At 38.2% G+C, this 25,468-nt stretch overlaps 2 protein-coding genes across 5 annotated transcripts in view; both read left to right on the top strand.

Moving 5' to 3' along the window:
- LOC129724929 (uncharacterized) overlaps positions 1-25,468 on the top strand; it is a 311,814-nt gene that overhangs the window by 85,685 nt on the left and 200,661 nt on the right. The window lies entirely within an intron of this gene.
- Positions 13,450-17,500, top strand: LOC129724937 (uncharacterized). Its single transcript, XM_055680227.1, has 4 exons — positions 13,450-13,676; positions 13,733-13,824; positions 13,887-14,034; positions 14,098-17,500. Exons 1-4 carry the CDS (start codon positions 13,544-13,546, stop codon positions 14,238-14,240), a joined length of 516 nt encoding a protein of 171 aa, XP_055536202.1. The 5' UTR covers positions 13,450-13,543; the 3' UTR covers positions 14,241-17,500.

Here is a 25,468-nt window from a genome sequence, read left to right as displayed (position 1 = left end):
CCGAAAACTCTTTCGCCAGGTCCTCGCCACTCTAAAGGCTTCTTTACGGGCCGGAAAACGACAAAAAATGACCTTTCGCGGCACCTGGGTAAGTTTTTACTTCAGCAAACTGAAACTATTGGACACTCCAGTTTCTAATGCAATGTAGTGAGAGCTGGAATCGGCAATTCGGAAGTATTCTAGAAATCAAACACTAGCGGTGATTAAGCGGACTTGAGTAAAGCTTTACAGAAGGAAGTTACATTATTTGGAGTAAACGGAAAATTTTCAGCGGATCTGAAGCGATTGTTTGACGACATGGAAACCCCGAAACCTTCTCTTCTGTATTTACAAAAATTGATCGCGAATTTCTGATGTGAACTTGAATGTGTAATTTTTTTAATTCGTTTTTCATGCGAATTGATAATGAAATTGTAAACAATTTTTTATTATTTGTTATTAATAAACTTTGTTTGAAATCTCATGTTCGCTAAGAAAAAATTTTTTATTCCCGTTTCCCGGGAAATCAATTTTCGGGTTTATGATAAACCCTAGGCAACTAAAAAAAGGCAAAATCATCATAGACAAATGAAAAAAGGGAAAAAATATCTCCGGTGGATTAGTAGTAGTAAAACTCTTCTTCATTCTATATCGCTCTTCCGAAGACCCTCTCCAAACAATACCGAATCGACACACAAAGTACATTTTTCAATTCCATTGTGATGTTGCCTCTATTGTCAATACGATCTCAATACGATTACCTAGGCGCGCGTAGCTATCGCAAACACACAGCAACAGAAAAAGTACTCTAAGAAGACTATAAAAAAGGCCTTTTGGATCACCATCATATTCAACCGATATTTACGGCTCTCTCAACTATTCTCCTATTGCTATCATTTCTCCTCCTACGACGGAGCCGACCCTTCATGGAGAGCCGGAGCCGGAGCTGCATGGAGTAAGAAAACGAAACGAACGACCCGGGCAACTAACTTCTTAGAGCTATTGTGGTCTTATTTTCTCCGGAAAACCAAATCTGCATTTAATTACGGATTGAGAGGATTCATGTTTTGTAAAAACTTGTACAGATTGTGAGTTGTACAGTTCATGATTGAACAGTGATTGAGTTATTTAATTTTAATTTCCATCTGGCTTCTAAGCATCATCCCGAATTTAAAAATACTTATCTTGAGTGGTGGAGACTGCTTTCCAGAGTCACTATTTTGGATTTCAAAATAGTGTTTTGGATTGATTTTTAACCTCCGTACATCCTGGTTTCAGACTTAAGCATGGTTTTTACCGTCTTTCGCTCTTTTTCAAAAGAACGGAGTTCGGAAAAAACGGGAGAGGTCATCGTTCGGTTCAAAATACTGTTATGGCTGGTGTTTGGCCATTTCAGGTTGTTTTTCTGACATCGGATATTGCCATCTTGGATTTTAAAATGGGTCTGTGGTTGGATTCCAACCTGTGAACATCATTTGACATATGTCAAAAGTGTAAAACAGTCAAATTTGTCAAAAATGTCAAAAATGTCAAAAATGTCAAAAATGTCAAAAATGTCAAAAATGTCAAAAATGTCAAAATTGTCAAAAATGTCAAAAATGTCAAAAATGTCAAAAATGTCAAAAATGTCAAAAATGTCAAAAATGTCAAAAATGTCAAAAATGTCAAAAATGTCAAAAATGTCAAAAATGTCAAAAATGTCAAAAATGTCAAAAATGTCAAAAATGTCAAATATGTCAAAAATGTCAAAAATGTCAAAAATGTCAAAAATGTCAAAAATGTCAAAAATGTCAAAAATGTCAAAAATGTCAAAAATGTCAAAAATGTCAAAAATGTCAAAAATGTCAAAAATGTCAAAAATGTCAAAAATGTCAAAAATGTCGAAAATGTCAAAATGTCAAAAATGTCAAAAATGTCAAAAATGTCAAAAATGTCAAAAATGTCAAAAATGTCAAAAATTTCAAAAATTTCAAAAATGTCACAAATGTCAAAAATGTCAAAAATTTCAAGAATGTCAAAAATGTCAAAAATGTCATAAATGTCATAAATGTCATAAATGTCATCAATGTCATCAATACCATAAATGTCATAAATGTGATGAATGTCATAAATGTAAAAATGTAAAAAATGTAAAAAATGTGAAAAATGTCAAAAATGTAAAAAATGTCAAAAATGTCAAAAATGTCAAGAATGTCATAAATGTCATAAATGTCATAAATGTCATCAATGTCATCAATGTCATCACTACCATAAATGTCATAAATGTGATGAATGTCATAAATGTAAAAATGTAAAAAATGTGAAAAATGTCAAAAATGTAAAATATGTCAAAAATGTCAAAAATGTCAAAAATGTCAAAAATGTCACAAATGTCAAACATTTAAAAAATGTCAAAAATATTAAGAATGTAAAAAATATCAAAAATATCAAGATCATCAAGCATGTCAAAATTACAAATTTTTGATTTTCACACAATATCGAAATATTAAAAATATACAATTTGGTCTTGATGATAATCCTTATAACTAATGAAATAAACTATTCTCTTTTTATTGTTTTCGTCCTATTCCTAACATCGTGAACTACGTGACGCGCACAGGAGAAAAGAATATTCAGCGAAGCGTTACATTGTATTAGGTCACGATGTAAAATTTCATGGGGGGAGGAGGGTGTGTCACGGTTAGTTGATAATATTTTTCTCCAAACATTTTCGTGAACTTTCTTCAGGCAATTATTTATGCAATGTCAATTTGATTTGGTTTTGCCTATTCTTAAGCATAGTGTAGAGAGTGCAATGCTTATTTATGTGAAACTGTAGAACCGCTATATATTTTTTATTCTAACACCAAGCTTTTAATAGATTTCCTTTCTTAACTGCTCGAATAATACTTTATTTCTGCTCCAGAGTCGATTTGAACACGCTATTTACGATTCATTTTTTACAAAATCCAAACACAAATGAATCTTACCAGATATGATACTATTTGCCTCATCTCAAAATATGAGTAATTGAATTGAATTCATGAAACTAAAAAAACTATATACATGCAATGAAATCACAGGTCATTTTCTGCAACTGAAACTACACTTTTCTTTATATGGAATTTTTGTAGAAAAGCGTGAAAAGGTTGAAATAGGAAGTGTGAGAAACCCGAGCGTGAATTAGTAGAAATAAAATGTTGAATGTTGATAAAATCGAAACAGCACCATATTAAATGAAACCGCATAGAACACAGTTTTTCAAGAAACTCATCAACAAGTGCTTTTGTTTCTTACTTATACTAATCTGAGTTTGCGGAACCATTCACAGTAAAAAACTGCCATACTGAAATTGAAACGAAGACTTTAGTCCAACCGTGTGTTAACTCGAATTGACATAAATCATCCTATTGTGTTCCTTTTTTTCAAGGATGCGTGAACAAAAGCCAATTTATGAACTTGGATCCGTATATTGATTATTTTATCCACAAGAAAGAACAAATATTGAAAGATAACAATAATCCGAACCTGATATCATCAAATTGGCATACTAAAAATTTCGTTCGATGGCAAGCTTGATGCTGCAAACAGTGCGTAGCACTGGTCATGCTTCCCTTCACAAACTCCAGAAAAAAGCAGCACAAAGCAGTCGTAAAAAGCGTGAATCCAACAACCCTTTTGAATCGTTTCATTCGTCATAAAACCCATCGATCCGTGCAACATTTTGGGGTGAAAAAAATGGCAATACACTTTATTCGGCTGAACGACGCTGTGCTTGTAAGTGGAGCTTGTTGTCAACTCTGTTAGGGAATTTGGGCCCCCATGTGTGACATCTGACGACTAGCTGACAATAAACTGCGAACCATTCGAGAGTGAAGGCGAATTCGTCAACAGCGAAAACAGCATCATAAAGCATCTCCACGAAAGAAATTTTTGTCTACACGGTTCGTGATTTTGCCGGCATTCCCATTTCGAACTCGCACCCGATGCCGGATGGATGAGCCAAACGTTGACTTCCAATCGAAGGTGTCAGAAACCAGCAGGCGCTATATCATATCGCATGTGTTCGCATTTCAGTGTTTGGCTTTTTCCAGCTATTGTGGCTTGATGATCCGGATGATGGTGATGATGATGATGTCGGTGATGGAGATGGTGTGAGAACCGTCAGGCAGAAGACACCGTGTAGCATAGGGAGTGCTGTCAGCCATGCAACAGCGATGGTCTGTTTTCCCTGTGCGAAGATAGAAGTGATGGAAGGTGAAAAGCTTTCGCATGAGCTAGTTTTCCGGTAGCTCTCCGGGCTGGAAGCCCGAGGGAAAATGGAAACCAAGGCAGCCAGGTTCTCCGGAGCGCAACGGACGATTTCGATGAGCACACATGGAAATCGATGTAAACAAACGAAGACAAATTGCTGGTGTATCGGCAGGTTAGTCAAGGGTGATCTGTGTTGCTGCGGACGCTTCACCCGGGAACCTGTGTTCTCGAGCAATAGTACATGATGATATTTGACCGCAACAGTGCCTTAAGGTCAGTTTGCTTTGTGGTAAGGATGGTGAGTTGATTTGTGGTTGACAGGAAAAAAGCAAGAATACTTTTTCTTCCAAATCCTTATTGTTCAGAATGTTAATAATGATTTGTAAAAATGTGTGTGAGTTTGGCCCTCTTCAATGTTCCAATAAGGTTTGTCTTTTATCAACACTATTCATATTAGCAGAGATGAATTTTTTAATGAATTACACCGACCAAATCATACCGCTCCAATTACAGTCCGAATGAAATGTGTCTGCAGGGCTGATAAAACTAAAACTTTCCCTGCTGCGGGAGACCGCAAATTTTCCTCCGTTTCTCTAGGAGCGCTGCAAGCAAAAGTAGAACGGAACGAAAGAAAACTTTTTCTGTCTAGATTCAGATTGTTGATGCATTCACACCACACTAACTAAAGGGCCGCGTCGTTGTTCAATGACTTCCAGTTCCAGCGTACAAATGAAAAATTAATTCCAAAGAAAATGAAGAAAGCACACCGCCGACCGTCTCGCAATCAACATGATAACAGTGAAAGGGGTGCTAATTAAAAGAAGTGTTTCGAGTGAATTGTAACTGTAAGCCATTTACACAACTTTGATTGAAGTCTAAGACCGGATGGGAGGGTTTCTTATCGCGAAAGTACGTGAGAACTCGTGAAAACAGTTTTTTTTCCTCCTACAGCTATTAACATTGTCACCGAATCGATAATGCATTTGCAACAGTGTGTTGACAACATCAACTGCTCTATTTATGCAGCTGCTAGTCGCTCCATCCAGCTACAAGTTTTTCCACTTTCCTAATGTACTGCCTCGTGGATGGCCCCATTTTCCTTACCTCTCACCTTTCAATATCACATTCAGACCCCGATGCTGATCTGATGAACATAAATTTATATTCGAAAGTTTGGATATAACTGACTTCGAAAATTTTGGGCAAGCAGAGGCTATTATCTTGAAGAGGAGCTTACGATATGGTGCTATTAACCTTTTACTGATTGGCGAACGTCTCCGTATTCGGGGAAAAGATTCCGTCAGAATTCCATTGCTCTCTAATTTATGAAAAGGTGAATAATTTATGGCGACGTCGGCATGACTTTAAGTTTAAAATTAATTTAATTAATCGGGTAAGAAATTAATTTTAAACTTAAAGTCTTTCCAGCGAAGCATGACTTGAATTTTGTGATGAGCTGTCAGTATGCTGAAGCAACAGTGAAGTCGTTTCAACTGCTTGCGTTTTTTGAGTTTAAAACTTTTTGTTCTAGTCCTAACGTGTCACAAAAGCAATCAAATAAATGAAAGTTGCATAAGCAGGTTGCAGTTTGATGATGGAATAAAATCTACTCTTCGGTATAGTTAAACTAGACTAGACGCAGATGACACATAACGATTCGCACAATAATTCTGTGATTTAAGATTTCTTCTAGCTGAAAACTTCCAGAATGACTTGAAAAACGGTGAGCCATGTACCCTTTGGAATAGTCCCTTAACACCGGGTCCGTACACTCCGGAATCAGTATTGGATCCATGTGTCTAAACGCAGATGATGCCTGATGGAAGTGCAGGACCATTCTTGACTCACAGAAAACGAAACTTTTCGAATCGACATAACTGTGCGAAATGTCCAATTTCATTGTTATGTTTTGAAAATGTAGAGTTCTGCTCTTGCGTTTTACATATTAGTAGAGTTTTATCATATATTTTGTTTTTAAATAGTTTATTTGACACGGCACGATACAATTTATGTTTAACTGAGCCAAGTACATTTTTTTTTAAATTCTAAATCAGCAGGGAAAAGAGGGAGGCCTTTTTTTTATTCTCGCGGCCGACTACGAGCTAGTGGGGATTTAAGGTGAGAGGAGGGGTGTTACAATTTTGTTTTTAACTATTTTATATTACAGAATGTATTCATTTGTACGTGGGTAACCAGTGATGTTCTATTTGAGCAGTTTTGGTCTGAGGTGTCTGCGTAAACATAGAGATGCCGAGTCTTCGTTTTAGTGTCTCCAGCCGGGTGTATCATTCTCTTTCAGTTTGTCACAGAAATTGTATTCTAGCAAATAGATAAAAGAAATCAAATTTTAATGCCAGCATTTTTTATAAACCCGTATAGCTGTGTCATGTACTGGAGATCACCGCTTCCCAGAATGTCTAACCGGTAAGAGAGATTCCAAACCGGTAAGAGAGATTCCAAAAACGATGTTTCAACGGAAGAATACCCGCTAGCACTTCAAGACTCATCGTATGGGTCGACTGCATGCAACCCAAGGCAATACGCAAACAACGATACTGTATTCGTTCCAGTTTGATCAAATGTGTGTTTGCTGCGGAGCGGAAGCAGAAACACCCGTACTCAATTACAGACAATATCGTTGTTTGGTAAAGCCTTAGAAGGTCTCCTGGGTGGGCTCCCCACCAGGCTCCGGTAATCGTACGAAGAGAATTAATCCTCTGTTGGCATTTTTGTGTAAGATACCTAATATGACAAGCCCAGGTGCATTTAGAGTCGAACCAGACCCCGAGATATTTAGCGACTAAAACCTGAGAGATCGTTTTACCCGTTAGTAGGAGCTGCAGCTGAGCTGGATTATGCTTCCTAGAAAAAACGACCAGCTCAGTTTTCTCCGGAGAGAATTCGATACCCAGCTTAAGAGCCCATTCAGACAAATTGTCTAAGGTATCTTGCAATGGTCCTTGCAGATCGCTAGCCTCGCTACCAGTAATGGATACAACGCTATCGTCTGCAAGTTGCCTTAGCGTGCATGAATTTGCAAGACATTCATCGATGTCATTGACGTAAAAATTATATAAGAGAGGACTTAAACATGAACCCTGGGGAAGACCCATGTAACTAATTCGGGAAGTTGTCGAATCGCCATGTGAGAAATACATATGCTTTTCTGACAACAAATTGAGCAAAAAGTTATTCAAATTTGGTGAAAGTCCCTGCGAATGAAGTTTCGCACTTAAAACTTCTACAGAGACAGAGTCAAAAGCCCCCTTAATATCCATGAACGCAGAAGCCATTTGCTCTTTTCGAGCAAAGGCTAGTTGAATTTCAGTAGAAAGCAACGCTAGGTAATCGTTCGTCCCTTTGCCCCGGCGAAAGCCAAATTGAGTATCTGAAAGTAACCCGTTTGTTTCGGCCCATTTGTCTAACCGTAAGAGGACCATTTTCTCCATTAATTTCTGGAGGCAAGAGAGCATCGCAATCGGTCTATATGAATTGTGATCAGAGGCAGGTTTCCCGGGTTTCCGAATAGCAATGACTTTAACCTCCCTCCAGTCATGCGGAACAATATTTAGCTCAAGAAACTTGTTGAACAAATTCAACAAGCGTCTTTTTGCAGAGTCGGGTAGATTTTTCAACAGGTTGAATTTTATTCTATCTAACCCTGGAGCCTTATTGTTGCACGACAGGAGAGCCATTGAAAATTCCAACATCGAAAATGGAGGCTCTTCCGTAGTTACTAATAACGTGTCGCGAAAGGTTTTCTGTTCCGGTACAGAGTCCGGACAGACCTTTTTGGCAAAATCGAGTATCCAGCGATCTGAGTACTCCTCACTCTCATTCGAAACGTCACGGTTCCGCATGCGCCTGGCGGTATCCCAAAGAGTGCTCATCGCTGTTTCCCTCGACAACGCGTTTACGAACCGCCGCCAGTACCCACGTTTTTTCGCCTTTACTAAGCTCTTCATCTGCCTGCCCAGTGCCTCGTACTTTCGAAGCAGGTTGATAGTGCCGTACTCCCGGTAGTCCTTATACGCCGCGGACCTTCGCACGTACAGCTCAGAGCACTCTTTGTCCCACCATTTGTTGGGAGGGCGCTGTCTAATCGTTACCCCGGGTATCGGTTTCGTCTGAGCTTGAGTCGCGGCGTCTATTATCAAGCCAGCTAAGAACGCGTATTCTTCCTCCGGAGGAAGTTCCTCGTGAGTCTCGATAGATTGCGCTATAATAGACTCATGACACTTCAAATCAATCAATATTACGTGTAAGGTCGTAGGAAATATTGATTGGGTTCGGGGGAGTTGAACCATTAGCAATTGATATAACGATTGGAAGATGATCACTACCGTGGGGATCGTTGATTACTTTCCACTGGCAATCTAACGCTAGTGATGTCGAGCAGAGGGATAGGTCAAGCACGCTTTCACGTGCTGGAGGATTAGGTACGCGTGTCGCTTTCCCAGTATTCAAAACTGTCTTATTGAAGTCGTCGATCAAGTTACAGATTAAAGAAGATCGGTTGTCGTCGTACAGCGACCCCCATAGCGAACAGTGAGAGTTAAAATCTCCCAAAATCAAAAAAGGTGCGGGAAGCAGTTCTGCTATATCAAGGAGTTGCTTCTGTTCAACCCGCGCGAATGGGGGAATATATAACGAAACAAGGCAAAGGTCTTTTCCATTCATATTCGTTTGAATGGCAACAACTTCAATATTCGAGATCGAGGGGAGGTCGATTCTGAAAAAAGAATAGCACTTTTTGATCCCTAAAAGTATCCCTCCACCGTGTGAGTCTCGATCTCGACGAATGATGTTAAAATCGAGGAAATTTAGTTGGTCATTTGAATTGAGAAAAGTTTCACAAAGCGCGAACGCATCACAATTGTATGTGTTTATCAAATGTGAAAATAAATCAAATTTGGGGATGATACTTCTGCAGTTCCACTGTAACACAGTGACAAAATTCCTAACCTCTTTCGACGTATTAGTCATCGAAAAATACGATAGCTGAAATGAGGGGCCAAGTTGCTGTGAGTTGCTTCAAATAGGTTTTCACTGTAGGGAGAAGGGCAAGAAGAATGTTTTGAAGGGGATCTGAAATGTTGAATGTTTTAAATATCCAGTCCACAATATCAGAGAATTTTATGAACCCTGTTTCTTTTATGTCTTCTGATCGAGAAATGGGTGCACGAGGGGTTTTTGGTGCCCCAGGAAGCGGTGGGTACTCCTGGTTTGATTTGAAATTAAAACCGGGGGGTACTTGCTTCGGTTTTTCTTCACCGCTTCCTTTTTGTGTTGGCTTATTGGTCATTCCGCTAGGGGTTATCTTGCGACCTTTGCGAGAAAGATTAGGAGAGTTGATCATTCTCCTCTTCCTAGATCCCTCTGGCAAGGCATAAGAACACCCTTCGACGTCAGATGTACCCTCATCGGTTGGCAAAAAGGAAAAGATGTTTCCTGTCGAGGGTGGCTCAGCCCTCTTAAGCATTTCTGCAAAAGAGCGCTTTGATCGTTCCTTAAGGGAACGCTTAATTTTTTCCTCGCGCTGTTTGTACGCGGGACACGCCGAAAGGTCATGCCGAGTTCCCTCGCAGTAAAGACACTTTTCAGTATCCTCACTGCAAGCGGTCTCAGCATGATTGCCTCCGCACTTGCTGCAGCGTGCCTTGTTGCAGCAGTAGGTGGCTGTATGACCTAACTGCTTGCAGTTTTGGCAATGCATGACCCGCGGTACAAACAGGCGCACAGGCAGACGAACCCTGTCCAAAGAGATGTAGTTCGGCAGTGCGGATCCGGCGAATGTTACACGGAAGGAATCCGAAGGGAGGAATTTCTTCTTCCCTTCTTCGTTGGATACTGAATGTAATTGCTTGACATCCAGTATCTTTACATCTTGAATCAGGGGGTTCTTGAAGCAGCCAACCCCGTGACGCAAAATGTCATCGACCGTGAGGCTTCCTTCGGTAACCACACCGTCGATCTCCACGTCCTTGGCAGGGATGTACACGCGGTACTCCCTTGTAAAGAGCTCGTAGCTAGCAAATTCGTTTGCTTGCTTCAAGCCACTTACGACAACTCGCAGTTTGTTCGGCGTCACCTTCGTAATCTCGGGTACGGACGAAAACTGTTTTGCCAGGTCCTTGCCTATTTGTATAATGTTAAGAGGCTTCTTTATGGGCCTGAAGTAAACTACGAACGGACCTTTCGAAGCATCTGGGTAAGCTTTCACCCGTGTTGCCAGTACCCTTAGTACGGGGCTAGGTAGCGGGGAAGGTAGAGGGGAATTGATGGGGAAGATCTCAATCTCTTCCCCATTTGTTTCCACATCCAGGAATAGTTGCACCTGCATGTTGTCCATTTTGCGGGAGCGTTACGCTCTACCGCACACAAACGATAAATATTCGAATGTGGGGGGGTGGGGGGATTTCAAGTAGTTGATATTAAATTTTAAAAACAATTTTTCAAACTACAATGGATCAAAATAAAAAAAAGACAGTAATACTAATACTAATAACAATAGTAATAATAGTAATAATAATAATAATAATTATAACAATAATAATAATAATAACAATAATAATAATAATAATTATAATAATAACAATAATAATAATAATAATATTAATAATAATGATAAAAATTCTAAAGTGAATACTTCACCGAACGTCTAAGTCACGACCTCACGGCTGATAGTTGGATTAATCGAGTGTCTCCGCAGAACAAACAATGACGATCCAGCTTCGTGTTGTGACACAGTGGCCGTATTATACACTCGACCTTGTAGATGCCACTTGTAGTTGACTTCCTCTCGCTCGATCGTATGGTGGTCCGTGCTGCTAGCGGGGTAACGGCGGTGCGGGAGAATTATTCTTGCTGATATATCAGCTGCGTATCAGATCACTGGCGGGGTAGCCTGCCCCTACCAGTGTGCAGAAGATGTTTCTGCCGATATATTGCAGGCTATTGTTATCGCACACAAGAACTAATCGAAAAAAAACACCCGTACGATAACTCGTGTATTGTAATTTTGCGAATCAAACGGAGAGAAACAATTTGCGTCTAATCAAGACGAAAGCAAAACAACGAATGAGTTTTATCATATATGTCCTTGTTAATTTTTCGCTATTTCTCATTTGAATGTAGATTTGTACACTGTGATTATTCTGGAACAAGTCAACCTCTATGCTATCACTTTCAGCACAATATTCAACAGTCTTCTACAACGGCTTGTTGTCATTTCAATACTAGAATCGTATAATATACATACTACACGAGAAATGCGAGAACAAAAGTTCATATTTTCTCCCCCCCCCCTCCTGGGCCCACACGGTCCTCCGCGCGTCCACGATGAGTGATGGTAGTTTGTTGTCGGTAACTTTGTTTGCTTGGCTAGTCAGCCGCGAATAGGTCGCTGCTACTGTCTCGAGAAAAACGAAATAAATCATTTTACAACCAATTTGACTAAGTCGTCCCATAAATCGTCCCAATAGTTTCGCGCGTTGCTAAATGCGGCAACAATTTATGGAACTGCGAAAATCGTCGCTGCGCCGCCGGTCGTTCCTCTAAGGGGACCACCGCTGCTGCGAGTAATGCTCTAGTTGTTTCTGTGTTGAAAATTTATTGCTAGAACGATGAGGTGGAGTGAATTTAAAAAAATCTTCGGTATTATTAATGTTGTCAAATTTGAACAAAACGCTACACCAACGGTAATTTTAGGATCTTTGACGAAACCCTTCTTGTAAGTAAACACGCAATCAACATAAACAGCTTACAAACACGCATCCCGAACAGCCCAACAATTGTCGGTGCCTTTCTCGGCAATCACATATCGTAATTACGTAATTACAACCAACTCCGGGAACAACCTGTTGGTCCGGTAAACGTTTTTAGCGCCGTTTGTGACCTGTTAATTGCTACAATTAATCGGAGCTCATATTTTCAGTGTACCGGAACTGGGACACACCTTCTTCAGCTGGGCATGAAAACTGAGGGAAAACGCGAACTGGCCGGGATCCTTTCTAACGGCTCATTTCACTTCATTACTCGTAGAAATGGACCGAAGCGTCTCACGGACGGAGCCAGAGCACTGAATGTTCTTGCAGTAGCTGCCGCATCCGCCCTGGGATGGGGCAGGGGAGGCTTAATGAAACCGTTGAAATATGCTTATTATTCACTCTGGAGACTTTTTTACTTTAATTAAATTTGCACTAATTTATAGCAGTGAAACAATGAACTGATGCGGAGGAAAAATACAATACAATACATTTAAAATTGATTTGATTGAATTCACGTTACTCTGTTGGAATAGTGAAGGTTTAATTGACGAGAACAGAACGAAACTAAGTAAAACTGCCATAAATCGCATACTGCTGCATGGTCGAAAGTAAGTTTTCAAAAACTTATCCGTAAGCTGCTTGCTGCGATGTTCAACAAGTTCTGGTGTTTTTTTATCTAATGTACACTAAAACTAATTCCAGTTTCCTAAACTTTCATGAATTTATTCTACCCGCGGTGCAGCTTCGGCTGCTGTGGCCGTAGCGAAAGTTGACTAGCATGCAAATAAAACCGCTCCAACTGTGAAGGAAGGGGAACGTAGAAATACTCGAAAAGTTCAATCGGTGGCTGGATGGCAGAAACCGACAAGCGCACTTGCACTTGTGAACTTGGCTGTTTTGCTGGTTGAATCGAGAAGAGAGTGGTAACGAGCATACTACCAAGTTTCACAAGACACTTTAATTATGCAGTGGAACATTGAGCTTAATTTTCGAAAATGGAAGTTGATGTTGGTTAATTTACGATTTGATTTTGTGTTGCCATGCTAGTGTCAACATGCATCCACACTAGAAGGCGTCATCACTAAGTATGTCTATACAGGCGAAAATAAATTCATTATCAAGACCAACCAGCTATTAGTATGTAACATAGACGTGTGCAGAGTTTTGCTTTGGGGGGAAGTTATGTACTGTAGTTAAAAAACTGTAATGGTTGATTAGAAAGCCTAGTTGTACCATTTTTAATCGTCCAACAGTCTATTTTTTAATGCATAGCTTTGAAAAGCAATGGATAAAAACGTCTTTCTTAACACTAATAAAATTCTAGAATGAAGTTGAATGAACCTGTGCACGGCTGTGGTATGCAACACACACATTCTGCAGCGCAGAAAATTCAAGAACTGTATCAGGCGTAATGAAAGTGTGTGCTGGAGTCTGGCTTCTGATAGGAATAATGTTCAGATTTTGGGAAGCTCCCATCTCTAATATTCTACACTACACTTCACTCGCGTTCGTTACTGCTGTCGGTTGTACGACGTTTTTTGGAGGATAATTCAGGTTGCAATATGGAACGTTATTTACGATTTTACATCAAATTCCACGGTTACGTGCTGGCACTAGCGACTATTGCAGGCGTGGGCTTCATGACGTTAGTGTTTTTCGACCACGGCAGGAATATGGTTTATCCGTTGGAACGCTGTAAGTTTTGTTGTGGTTTCTAGCTGTGATGCGTAACGTTACTGATTAATTCACAGTTTATGATTACCGATTCATGGGAAGCTCAGTGATTTTATTTGGCAGTCTGTGGTTGGTTGCGGGAATTGCAATGTTCTACGGATTGTACAAGGTTCGGAGTGCAGTAGCGGTATTCGAGCCACGATAACTGATCACATTTCAACTTATCAACAGGAAGCGAAAATATGGATTTACCCTCTTGCAGTCCTCTATATGTTTGATTTGTTTCTACTGTTTACTCGTGACATTTTCCTACTTTGGGTCGATGAGCTATGGTATGAAAGTATTCTTCTGAATCCTATGATGGCGTTGCCGGTATTGTGTAAGTAGCAATCAGAAACTAGATACCTGATTTACGCATTTCAAAAACCAACCTTGATTACAGACATTACTCTACACATTATGCTGACTATTGTTGCGTTGGGCAAGCTATTTGAGCACGCTCCAGTACAGCCAACCGGGACGAGTTTCGTTCGGTTCGAACCGTCGGTTACGGTTCAGGAAGATGTCACGACACTAGTGACGTGATTAATCTTGACATTTTATAGAGGGAAAGGGTACTGGTGAGATGATGTGAACATGAAAACGGAAACTACGAACGAAAAATCCAGGAAGTAGCCTTTAATTTAAAACGTTTAATACTATGTGTTTGAAGTAATATTCATTGGTTGGAATCTCAGAGAATTTTCGTCAGAACGTTCGGATAACCAACGTTCAATGGGAAATTTATTGTACTTTTCAGATTTTTGGGCTTGGGTTTTGCACATCGTTGCTCATAGAGAGATATTTTGGAAATAAAACTATGGAGACGTATGGTGGTCAGTTGTAAAATATTCAATTTCGTATATTTAAACAACTTGATTGACTGGGAAGTATACATGAAGTTTTTTCCAGTAGTTTCAAGCATTTTTATATAAACATGTAAACCGCTTTCAGTACTGCAAGATGTATAAAGAGAGAATAAGTTGAATTGATGAGAAAAAAAAATATATATAGTCTTTTATATTTTCAATGACGTTGAAGTAAAATACCATACCATTTCATAATTTTACTTAAAAGACCTTCAACTTGTCGCAAAAAAATCTTGAATTGGTCAAACAGCTTAAAAGCTAAAAATTTTCAACATAAAATAAATTGAATTTTGATGATTCTTGCACTACCCCAATTCAAAAAGGAGTACCCCAAGAACCAAACAAAAAAATGCGATTCTAAAGTTTTTCAATGAAGAACAAGTGTGGGAACCACCCTTATATTCATCTTAGCACCTATATTCTTCCCGTCGCTTTTATTTCGCTCTTCTCATCGCTCTTAAATTCCGACTACTCGACTTAATTAAAAGGTAAAATAAAACTACTTTTACTTTAGAAATAGAGTTAAATTTTACAATAAATTGAACAAACAAGAGCAATGAGATGAATATAGGTCTTGAGATGTATATAAGAGCAGTTCTCCTATCAGAATTATAAGCAAGATTGGAGCAAAAACAAAAACCTGATCATTAGAAAGGTCTAACGACACTTTAGGTGCATAAATTGCTATTTTCGATATTTCCTGACATCAGAAATGAGTTCACCACTTCAAAATGGTAATAATATGAAATTTTCAATCATATAAAAAAGACTTTTAGGTTTTTTCCGACTTTTGTATAGAGACCTGCCACTGTGGGGCGGCCTGCTTTTTAGAATCGTATATGGTGATCGCAACCTTTGTGCTACCCCGATAGTGGGCAAATAAAGGCACTCTGAAAACACACACTGGAAAAAACCGCGCTGCCGCTGAGATATATGACCAACATGGCAAATGATTTGTTGCCGAAAGCAATAATAATAGATTTTCAATTTACACCCCTTTGTGGTAGACTGAAAAAACGTAGTTATGCGTCAAAATGAAAGATTATAGCTTTTTAACCATTTTTGTGAGCTTTGGTGTCTCTGGCCACCAACATTTTTTAGAGACTTAAATGAGTTTTCTCGTGTTATGGAATCATTCAAGGAATCACAGGAATCACAGCTACAATCATTCTTCTAGGGCAACTATTTTGTGCTTTTGGAGTGTACCTGTGTTGACCAATGTAATCACGTTTCTACGATGAACACTGAGATCTTTAATAGGTCTAATCAAGTTTAAACTTATGGCTAATTCATAAATACAATCTTACGTAAAGCAGCACATTGAGAATATCCAATCAAAGTGCAATAAGAATATAAAATATTGATACCCTTTTTGCTCTTATCGACAGGAATTGCAGACTTTGTCTCAAGAATGAACTACCAATTCACAAACAAATATTTAGACAGGTAATGTTATATGCAGCCTCCATCTGGACAAGTCGTTGTACAAAAACGAAAAAGATGCTTAAATGGAATTAGAATCAACTTTTGAAAATTGTTCAGAATAGTCTTCCGTGGTTCAGCACGAATGCATGGATGTTGTGAGTTTTTGACTCTAAAAAATCTAGGGAGGGAAGTACTTGCAATTCGAAAGAATCGATAAATTTTTTTCGATGCCAAATGACTAAAAATGCATGAAACGTCCAAATCTGGTTTTCTCGAAGAACTTTCTGGGCCGTTTTTTGATCAACCGAGGGTATACAGAATATTTTGGAATTGGTTTCTAAAATGATTCACAACTCACTCCAAAGTGAGTCATTTGGCACTTAAAAAGAGCTTCCGCTTTTCCCAATTTCATGCACTCCCCCCTTGTTAGATTTTCGAAGGACAAAAAACACAGTTTTGAGCACTTTGAAGCACCCCTAAACCATGGTTGGCCGAGCTGTAATACTGCATATGACATATTTTTGGGTCAATAAACAAAATGTAAATGGTCGGCTTTTGGAATTTGACATGACCCTTGTTGCTGTCACCCTCATGCTGATCCACCCTACTGTATATCACGACTCGACTCGCATCCGGTATTCTATCTAGTTCAAGATCTGGTATGAAACGAAATCTAACAATGTATTATCGGAACGAACGAGGCTTGCGAGCAAAAGTAGCTGAGTTGTGTTTTAGGTTCACCAGCTGTGATTAGGACGTGGTCGTTTTCACAGAAACTGTGTGCAAGCTTGTGACTGCCAGCGCCCTGATGAGAGATAAAACTGTTAACCTACTAAACATTTGTTAACCAACTTTTTTTTCGGTGCCTCTATTTTTTGCTGTTGAGTATTAGCACTTTGAGGAATTTTCAATTTTTTGATTAATTATTACGTAGCGACTAAGTACCTATTTTGACGTAGGGCTACGTCTAACAGCACTATATTGAGAGGCATTCTGTGGAAACTAAAACCAAGGTGTTACGTTGAAATGAAAGAATTCAAACTGGAATACTGATGTAACTACATGATGGTTTCCAACAATCAAGATGTCGATGGATTGATAAAATTATGGAAAATTTTGTGATTCTTCAGTTATCATTATCACTTCATTGTTCAACAGTGAAAATTTTATAAAAGTTTCAAGCTCAAATTTTCACGAACAATATACCAATCACATGTGAGCACGCCTGGCACAGACTTCATGAGTAGACTGCCTGCTGTGATATCCAGTAGAGTGTCATTAAGATGTATGAAAAAAATTACCTATCGTTTAGCGGTAGGGCTCAAAAGTTTCGTCTTCTCGAAAAAAGTTCCCATGCAAAATTTCAACTCGATTGGACATCGGGAACACGTGCCTCAAAACTAAAAAAATGGCAAATATTCTTATTTTACTTTCTCTGAGCTGATCCTGAAAGAATATAATTTAGAAATAAAAAAAAATAACATATATATTAACGACGAAATAAACTGAACACTGCTATTGTACATGTATCTTGCGTCCATTTAACATTCGTCCCGGTTAGAATAAATCCATATATATCCGAATGAACACACAAGTTTCGCATAGATTTCCTACGGCTCCTCAAACTGGAATTGTGTGTATCCTCAAAAAGGTACCCTGCCCTGTCTATAGAAGCAGGATCCTTTAATAAGAATCCGTCGGATACAAAAACTTTCACTCCACTTCAAAGGATTCTACAGGGTGACAATAAAGTCCGGTCACACAGGAAAATCTCAATATTTCAAAGAATATGAAGAAAATCAGAATCTGGCTTTCATAGCTTTATTCAGTAACTCATAAAGATACTTCACAGACGATATCTCGGAATTACACCACCTTTCTCTGATCGAACCAGCTTCAGACGTCTCGGAAAGTCGTCGCAACCAGCGCGCACGTGCTCCATCGGCATCTCGTCCCAGATTTTCGTGATAACTCGCTTGAATTGCTCCAAATTTGTTATTTTTTAGTCGTTCAGCTTCGACATCATGTATCCCCACACGAAATAATCCAGTGGATTCAGATCCAGAGACGACGGAGGCCATTCATTCTTCGAAATGAAATCAGTCAAGTTTTCCTCACACCACACCTGAACAACCTTTGCTGTGTGGGATGAAGCGCCATCTTGCTGGACGCAGTAGTAATCATCTTCAAACAATAGTTCAGCTTGAGGCAGAACATTTTTATTCAAAACCGTGTCCAGGTAGTACGCTGCGTTGATTTTGACCCCTTTATCGATAAAAATAAGAGGCAGTTTACCTCTCTTGCAAATGGCTCCCCAAACCATCACTGACGTCTTATTTTGGAACCGGGAAACGTTCAGCTTGCCCGCAGGAGTTTGCTGAAGGCTCACACTCCAAACTCGATCATTTTGGCGGTTGACTGTTTGCTCCAAAACGAACAGCTTTTTCGTCCGAAAAAATTGTCTCGTCATCTGCGCGCCAACCGAGCAACTCCCGCGACCGTTGGTACCTCTTGTCCTTTGTAGCTTTGGTAACCCCATGAACCACCTGTTTTTTGTACGGTGTAAGTTTTAAACCCTTGCGCAGAAGCAGGCGGATTGATTCTCGGTTCATTTTAAGGTTCCTGGCCAGCTTCCGTGCAGATTGGGCGGGATTCCGGCGAATCTGATCTCGTATAATCTTTTTCAGCCTTGGAGTTCTCACAGACCTTGGTCGTCCAAATCGTGCCTTGTCCTCGGTGCCTCCGGTCTCTAGGTACCGATTTATGGTCCGGTTGATTCCGAGCGGTTTTAGGTATTTGAATATGTGTCCGGGTTTGAACCCTTTCACATATTCAGCGATAACAGCTGCTCTTAACCCTGCCATGGCTCACAACTCAATGTAAACAAACTGCACAGAAACGAAACTCTGCCACTTTGGGCAGCAAAGTTGACCCTTTCATTTGACATATAGATGGCACCAGAGAGATGCAACGTGTAGGCTAGTGGCGACCCCAAAAAAGTATGACCGGACTTTTTTGTCACCGTGTACAGCGTAGCACTGGAGGAGTGGTTTCACTGCGATGAACTTTAGACACAATACCTTCTTCGCATGAACACGCACGCGTTAGAGAAATGTCACCAACACAACATGGAATCAGAACTAGTTATATGGTTCATAGGTTTGACAGAATTCGCGCATTTTTCTTATGAACAAACAAAAAGCTCAAAAACTTACTCAGCTGTTTGAGATTGTTCATAATTTTAGTTCGAACGAGTTGAGTCCTATTAGAAAGGAAGCCCTATTGAAGTTTTTAGTGTCTGGCCCAAAAGATTGATAGCTAAAACGTCCAATTCCAGTTTTCCTCTTCACATAACAAGAATGATACAATGTTATTAACCTGGCCTCATTTTCAGGTTAACAATTTAAATAGCAAATTGATGATTTCAGACTGTTAAAGGAGATGTACCCCAAGGAAGTATATTTGGACCAATTGTATATAGAGAAAAATCGCGCCAAATGGTCCAATATCGAACATTTTTAATTTGAATGAAAGTTTGCACACGTATTTGGCTTGGCAAACAGACCATTTTCCATGGATGGAGAGATTTTTAGACACAAGAGTTATTTTTTGAAATCAATATAAACACTAAATTCCACAACGCAACGTTAAAAAAATATCTAGCCTGGAAAAATGCAACTTGAATTATTTATGGAAGATTTTTTTTTTCAGAATACTTTCCTATTAATTTTTGGAAGAACTGCCCAACTACGCTAGTTAGGGACATTTATAGAAGCCAAAATTCAGCAAATTAACACTCAGTTCTTAAATTCTGTATAATGTTCATAGAAATTGCTCAAGCCAATAATTCAAAAAATATTTACCGAACCAAAAGAATGACCAATACCAGGAGTGCCTCAAAGCGCTCAAAGTTGTGATTTTCTGATCCTCGAAAATCTACCAAGTAGGTGGGGAATACATGAAATTGGGGAAAAAATCTAAACAAAATTTTCGATGCCTAATTACTTAAAATTGCATGAAACGTCGAGATCTGGTGCTATCTCAAGGAGATATTTACCCAAAAATCGACTTTCGACGCTTTTTTGGTCAACCAATGCAATATTTTTGAGGGTCAAATCGATTGAGCCTAATGACTTCTGTTATATCTCGACTCAACCGGTATTATTCCCAATTGAAAATGTGGTAAGACTCAAAATCTAACAATGCATTATAAGAACGATCGAGGCCACAAACAAAAATAGCTAAGTTGGGTTTAATGTTCATCAGTTGTGATTAGGACGTGTACGTTTTTACAGACAAAACAGAAACTTTGTTTAAGATTGTGACTGTCAGTGTCCAGATGAGTTTTAAAATGATTGACCAACTAAATATTTGTTAACCAACGTTTTTATTTCGGTACCTCAATTTTTTGCTGTTGAGTGTTAGCAGCGTTATAAATTTTGAAATTTTGAATTAGTTACTGCGTAGCAACTTTGTATTTTTGATTCCAATTTCTGTTCGTTTATTTCATGATGGTATGTTTTGAATTTCTATTAAATATTAATTGAATTTGAATTTCAATATTTTCAATGTTTGATAGTTTGTACACTGTTAACTGGTTTCCATTCTACAAAATCTGAATACTCAGCTAAATTTTAATTTCATATAGAATATTTTTGGTCGTCCACACAAAATATTATGTCTTAGATACAAAAGATTTATTAGTTTCGCGGTGTGTCGATGAAATTCCTAAATATCCGGGCCAACGTCATTATTATTGTATATTTTATTAACCTCTCAACTTTTTTCAAGTTTTTTTAGTGTTAGCCCTAAACAAATTAGCGCTGGTTCTACCTTTGCACATTTTTGTTTCGTAAATGTTCATTACTTTGATATCAAACTTGTTGAGACTCCACATAAACTACCCCTCTGTGTGCACGGGCATGGTTCGCAACTCACTCTTTCTATAGCGCTTAAAATTTAAAACCTCTATCAGGCTTAATCAGTGTGTGTGCTGGTGTCAGACTTCTGAGCGGAATAATTTGCTTATTTTGGGAAGCTCTAATCACTCTAACGTTCTACGCTGCACATCATCCGCGTCCGAGACGAATTTTGTTCGGATCAAAAATGTTGCCTGACCGCCAGTTACGGTTCAACAAGACGTCACATCAGTACTAGTTATGGGGTTTCGTTTGAAATGATAAAATGATTCAAAAATGTCTGACATGCGGAAGATAATGGGAATTTTTCGATAGTTGCGAATATGAGATTCCAAACACATTTTCTCGAACTTCCAGACATTTTTGACGTAGGACTACGTCTAACCGCACTATATCGAGATACATTCTGAGGAAACTAAAAACCAAGATGTAACGTTGGAATGAAAGATTTCAAACGGTAACACTGATGTAACCACATGATGGATCACAATAATCAAAATGTCGTTGGATTGATAAAATGATGGACAATTTTGTGATTCTTCATATATCATTGTAACTTAATTGTTAAACAGTGAAAATTGATGAAAAGTTTCAAGGTCGTATTTTCACGAACAATGTACCAATCACATGCGAGCACTCCTGGCACAGACTTCATGAGTGGACACCAACTGCCTGCTATGACAACCTCTATTCAGTGGCAAAAAAAAAATTTTGACAGGGTCTCCCCGTCCCAATAGGTCAACTAATATTTGCTTCCATGAACCTAGACTATTTTGATGTCTTGAAAGTGAAGCTTTTACGGAGAGTTCGTAACAACCTCCTTTATCAGACAGTTAAACGATCTGCTGTGAGAATGTTATTCAAACTGATGTCTTGAAGGAAAACATGCTGACACAGGCAACAGTACTGCACCGAGCCATGTATGAGAAGACGGTCGCTCGTCGTCAGTGCAGTAGCACTCGATTGCCATTTATGTGCAGTCAAGCCAAGTGGAAACAATGTAGCTGCTGTCGACGTACAGTGGTGCGTGTTCGCACACTACGCTGTGCGGCCGGGGATAAAATAATTCTGTACGCAACAGTGTATCACGATGTTGGATGTTGCATCCAATATGTGATTACAACTGAACGGATTTTGACCACCAATGCTTTGATCGAACGACGACGGTTGCCAAAGCATGTGATACAATAATTGACATATCATTGTACATTGTAGGGGTAAACAGGGTAAGACCGCCCACCGTAGTTTTACTACCAAGTTATATAATAATTGAAAAAATTCATTAACATGTCTATTACAATATAATTACATAACATTTTGCACCCCTTTCTTTTTTGAGAGTGCGTGAACGGTCACAGAAATAATCAAAAACAACCTTTCAGCTGGCAACCAGTCAATGCGCTATTGTTTTGCGGCAACGGGACTTAAGGTTTTTCTGTCTGAAAATCTATAGTTTTATTCGTGAATATACGTTTAATCGCTTGTCTGAATCTGTCTTCTTTCGGAAATATCGAAGGCCGTGAGAAATCTTGTAATTTTGACTACTTTTTCGGTGGAATAGGATAATGTTCCACTGGGGGTAAAGTCGCCCACTATACATGGGGTAAAACCGCCACGTATCCAACTGCTTGTTGTTTTACTTCAAGACCCAAATGCCTCGACACTACAAAGGGTATATTTTCAGGATCAGTAAAGCAATTTCAAGCCACATAAGACACCGATGTGAAACGACCATTTTCGATTTGGTTGAAGCTTTTCTAGTAATATTTTAACGCCAATAATTTTTGAAAAAAGTAAACTTGTTTAAAACTAGTATTAATGAACAAAAATAATTTTAGAGCCAGGACGGTTTGTTTGATCGGTATGACGTCTCCGGCAGAGTTGAAAATAGTAGTTTTTTACTTCCGAAAAAAGTATACACTGTAAAAAAATTAAAAAAAAAAAAAGATATAAAAATAGAATTAAATTTTTTTTTATTTATTTCAAAAAAATCATGTTTTTGCCAGCAATATCTACAAAAGGTAAGCTAAAATTTGATGGTTGTTGAATCATGGAGTAATAAAATATTAATAGCTCAAATTTTGTAAAGAATTTTTTTTGGGCGGTTTGTTTGATGTATAGAGTGGTTGGTAATTTTGTTCTTCAAAAAATAAAAACATAAATAAATGAAAATACGAATAAAAAAATTAATAATTATTATTATTACTCTATACATAATAAGTCTTCAAAAATATCATACAGACAGGTTTATTGAGTTTTTATTTTTAGCTTAAAGACAGGTTTATTATAAATTGAAATGAAAAATCTATTTATTTTGAAGGCCACAAAATGTTACCTAAACATTGATTTGAACTTGGATAACGAAAAACAAAAAAAAAGTTAAAACTTAGAAATTTTTTTCCAGATTTTTCACAGTGCATGTTTTATTGAAAAAAAAAATACCATCTACAACTTTGTCAAAAACACCATACCGATAAAATCAACCGTTTTGGCCCTAAAAATATTTGTTATAATTAAAAAAATGGTGGGCGATCTTACCCCGCTGATGGGCGGGCTTACCCCGCATGAAAAATATCTGCACATTTTCAATGAATTTTTAAAATTGAAAAAAAGAGCTGGAAAATAAACAAAAATATTTCAGTTCTTATTTTTTAAATGCGGGTATTGAATAGAAGAACCTTTTAGCGAAGAAAAAATGAAATTGCAGTCGCAACTTTTTTTTCTATAAGCAGAAATGCTTAAGGGGGCGGTCTTACCCCGCTTACCCCTACATTGAACAGTAAATTAGTAAAAAATTCAGTTGAAATCCACTTTTTCTAGTTCAGTTTCGCAGCTTTCAACCAATCACGAGCTCGCTCTATATAGCTGCAACAGATGTTTTCTCATAGTTTTAAAGTGCTTATTGTATTACAACCCCTGAACAGATTTCAAACACCGATGTCTTAATCGGCAGGTAGAATATTGCGAAAGATTGTTATACAATAATTATCTCTTATCCCTTATAAATATCTCTTAAACAAAAGTTGAGTTAAAAATCGTGGCCATTCTACTAATCAGAAGCTTGCTACCCCGTTGCTCGTTTCGTTTTGGTTGTCTCGACGAGTAGATGGCATTTGAACTGCAACCGTAGTGATTTTCATGTCCATGTTTGATGATAAAAACTTCTTCCAATCTCCTGAACTTAGAAGTTGCATTGGGTTGCTGCCTTTTAGAATTCTACACTCTGTTTTTCTCAGATTTATTTAAATGACCAACTATAGGCTATTTAAAAGACAATAGAAAACCAATATACTTCGTAAAGATTTTTAAACAGATAGTTCAGTTAGCTCGTTTAAGCTGTACTGATGGTTATATGTTTCCAGTTAAATAAATTTAATTCAATTTGACAATCCTAGTTGCATTACGCGGTTGTGGTATAGAGAAAACCCAAATTATATGCATCTTGACGTTAGGTTTTAAACATTCATATTCGTATTTTACAATTACAAAAATATTACATCAAGAAACAATTACTAAACATATAAATACAACCTGTCACACAACACAACATATAAACACAACCGTGTAAAGATACTAAACATGTGAACCTAAACATATGAACCTGTCATTGCCGGACTTGTAATTGAACAAAATTACGCAAACATCAGTTGGAGAGGTTAATGTTGTTTATCAAACCGAGCTAGGTTTATTTTTGAAAGATACAGACGGATGACTTTCAAATATGGCATATTTTTGTTTGTTTTTTATTGGTATCTTGAAACTGATTAATTTTTTTTCTGGTTCAGCTGTTAATTTCAAAATTTTTGTAAATATACATTTTCCACTAAAAACTGCAACTCTTTATCGTCACTTTTCCAACTAACTTGTAAATACAGGATTTTTTTATGTGACATCTTTGTTAAACAGTTGTGAGAAACTGACAATCATGCTGCTTTGAAATCGGTAAGTGAGCTATCTTTCACAAGCGCAATTGAAGATGAAAGGAAGTTTACTTTCTACTAAATCGTTCTCAATTAAGACCTATATAAAAAATTGCCTTTTCGCGTGTTGAAGAAATTTGTCTGCATTAGGATGAAAGGTATCCATCAATGTTAAAAACAGTTTTTTTTTCTCAAATAGATGTCCTTAAAAAAAAAATCTGAATTTTTTCGGTTGTCAAAATCGGACCATGTTAAAAGTAAACGCTTTTCTTTTTATGACTTTCTGGTGGCATATGACCTCAACAATATGTGGCCACCAACGAACTAGTTTTAGGATTGTAAGTTGTTAGAGGTGTCGCTTGATGGATTTAGGCTCAATAATCTGAAAGTATCCGGAACGCACCGGGGACAGGTCCGCATGAAGCCTTCAACGACCTAGACACTTGATATGACCCTTCCGAGTAATTAGAGGTATAGCACGGTATTAAGTACTGCTTTGATCATGTCTATTTTGGTTTCGGCTGCGGCAACATAATGGACAAAATGGCTTTCTTTTGATGGTTGATGAGTTTGAATTGGTTGAAAGCAAAACAAGAAAATTAAAGATTATGATTAAACATAACCGATCGTTTTTGGCTTAT

This window comes from Wyeomyia smithii, chromosome 2 (genome assembly GCF_029784165.1).
Source record: "Wyeomyia smithii strain HCP4-BCI-WySm-NY-G18 chromosome 2, ASM2978416v1, whole genome shotgun sequence".
Lineage (NCBI taxonomy): Eukaryota > Metazoa > Arthropoda > Insecta > Diptera > Culicidae > Wyeomyia > Wyeomyia smithii.
Note: the sequence above shows the minus strand (reverse complement) of the source record. Positions and strands in the feature narration are given on the sequence as shown.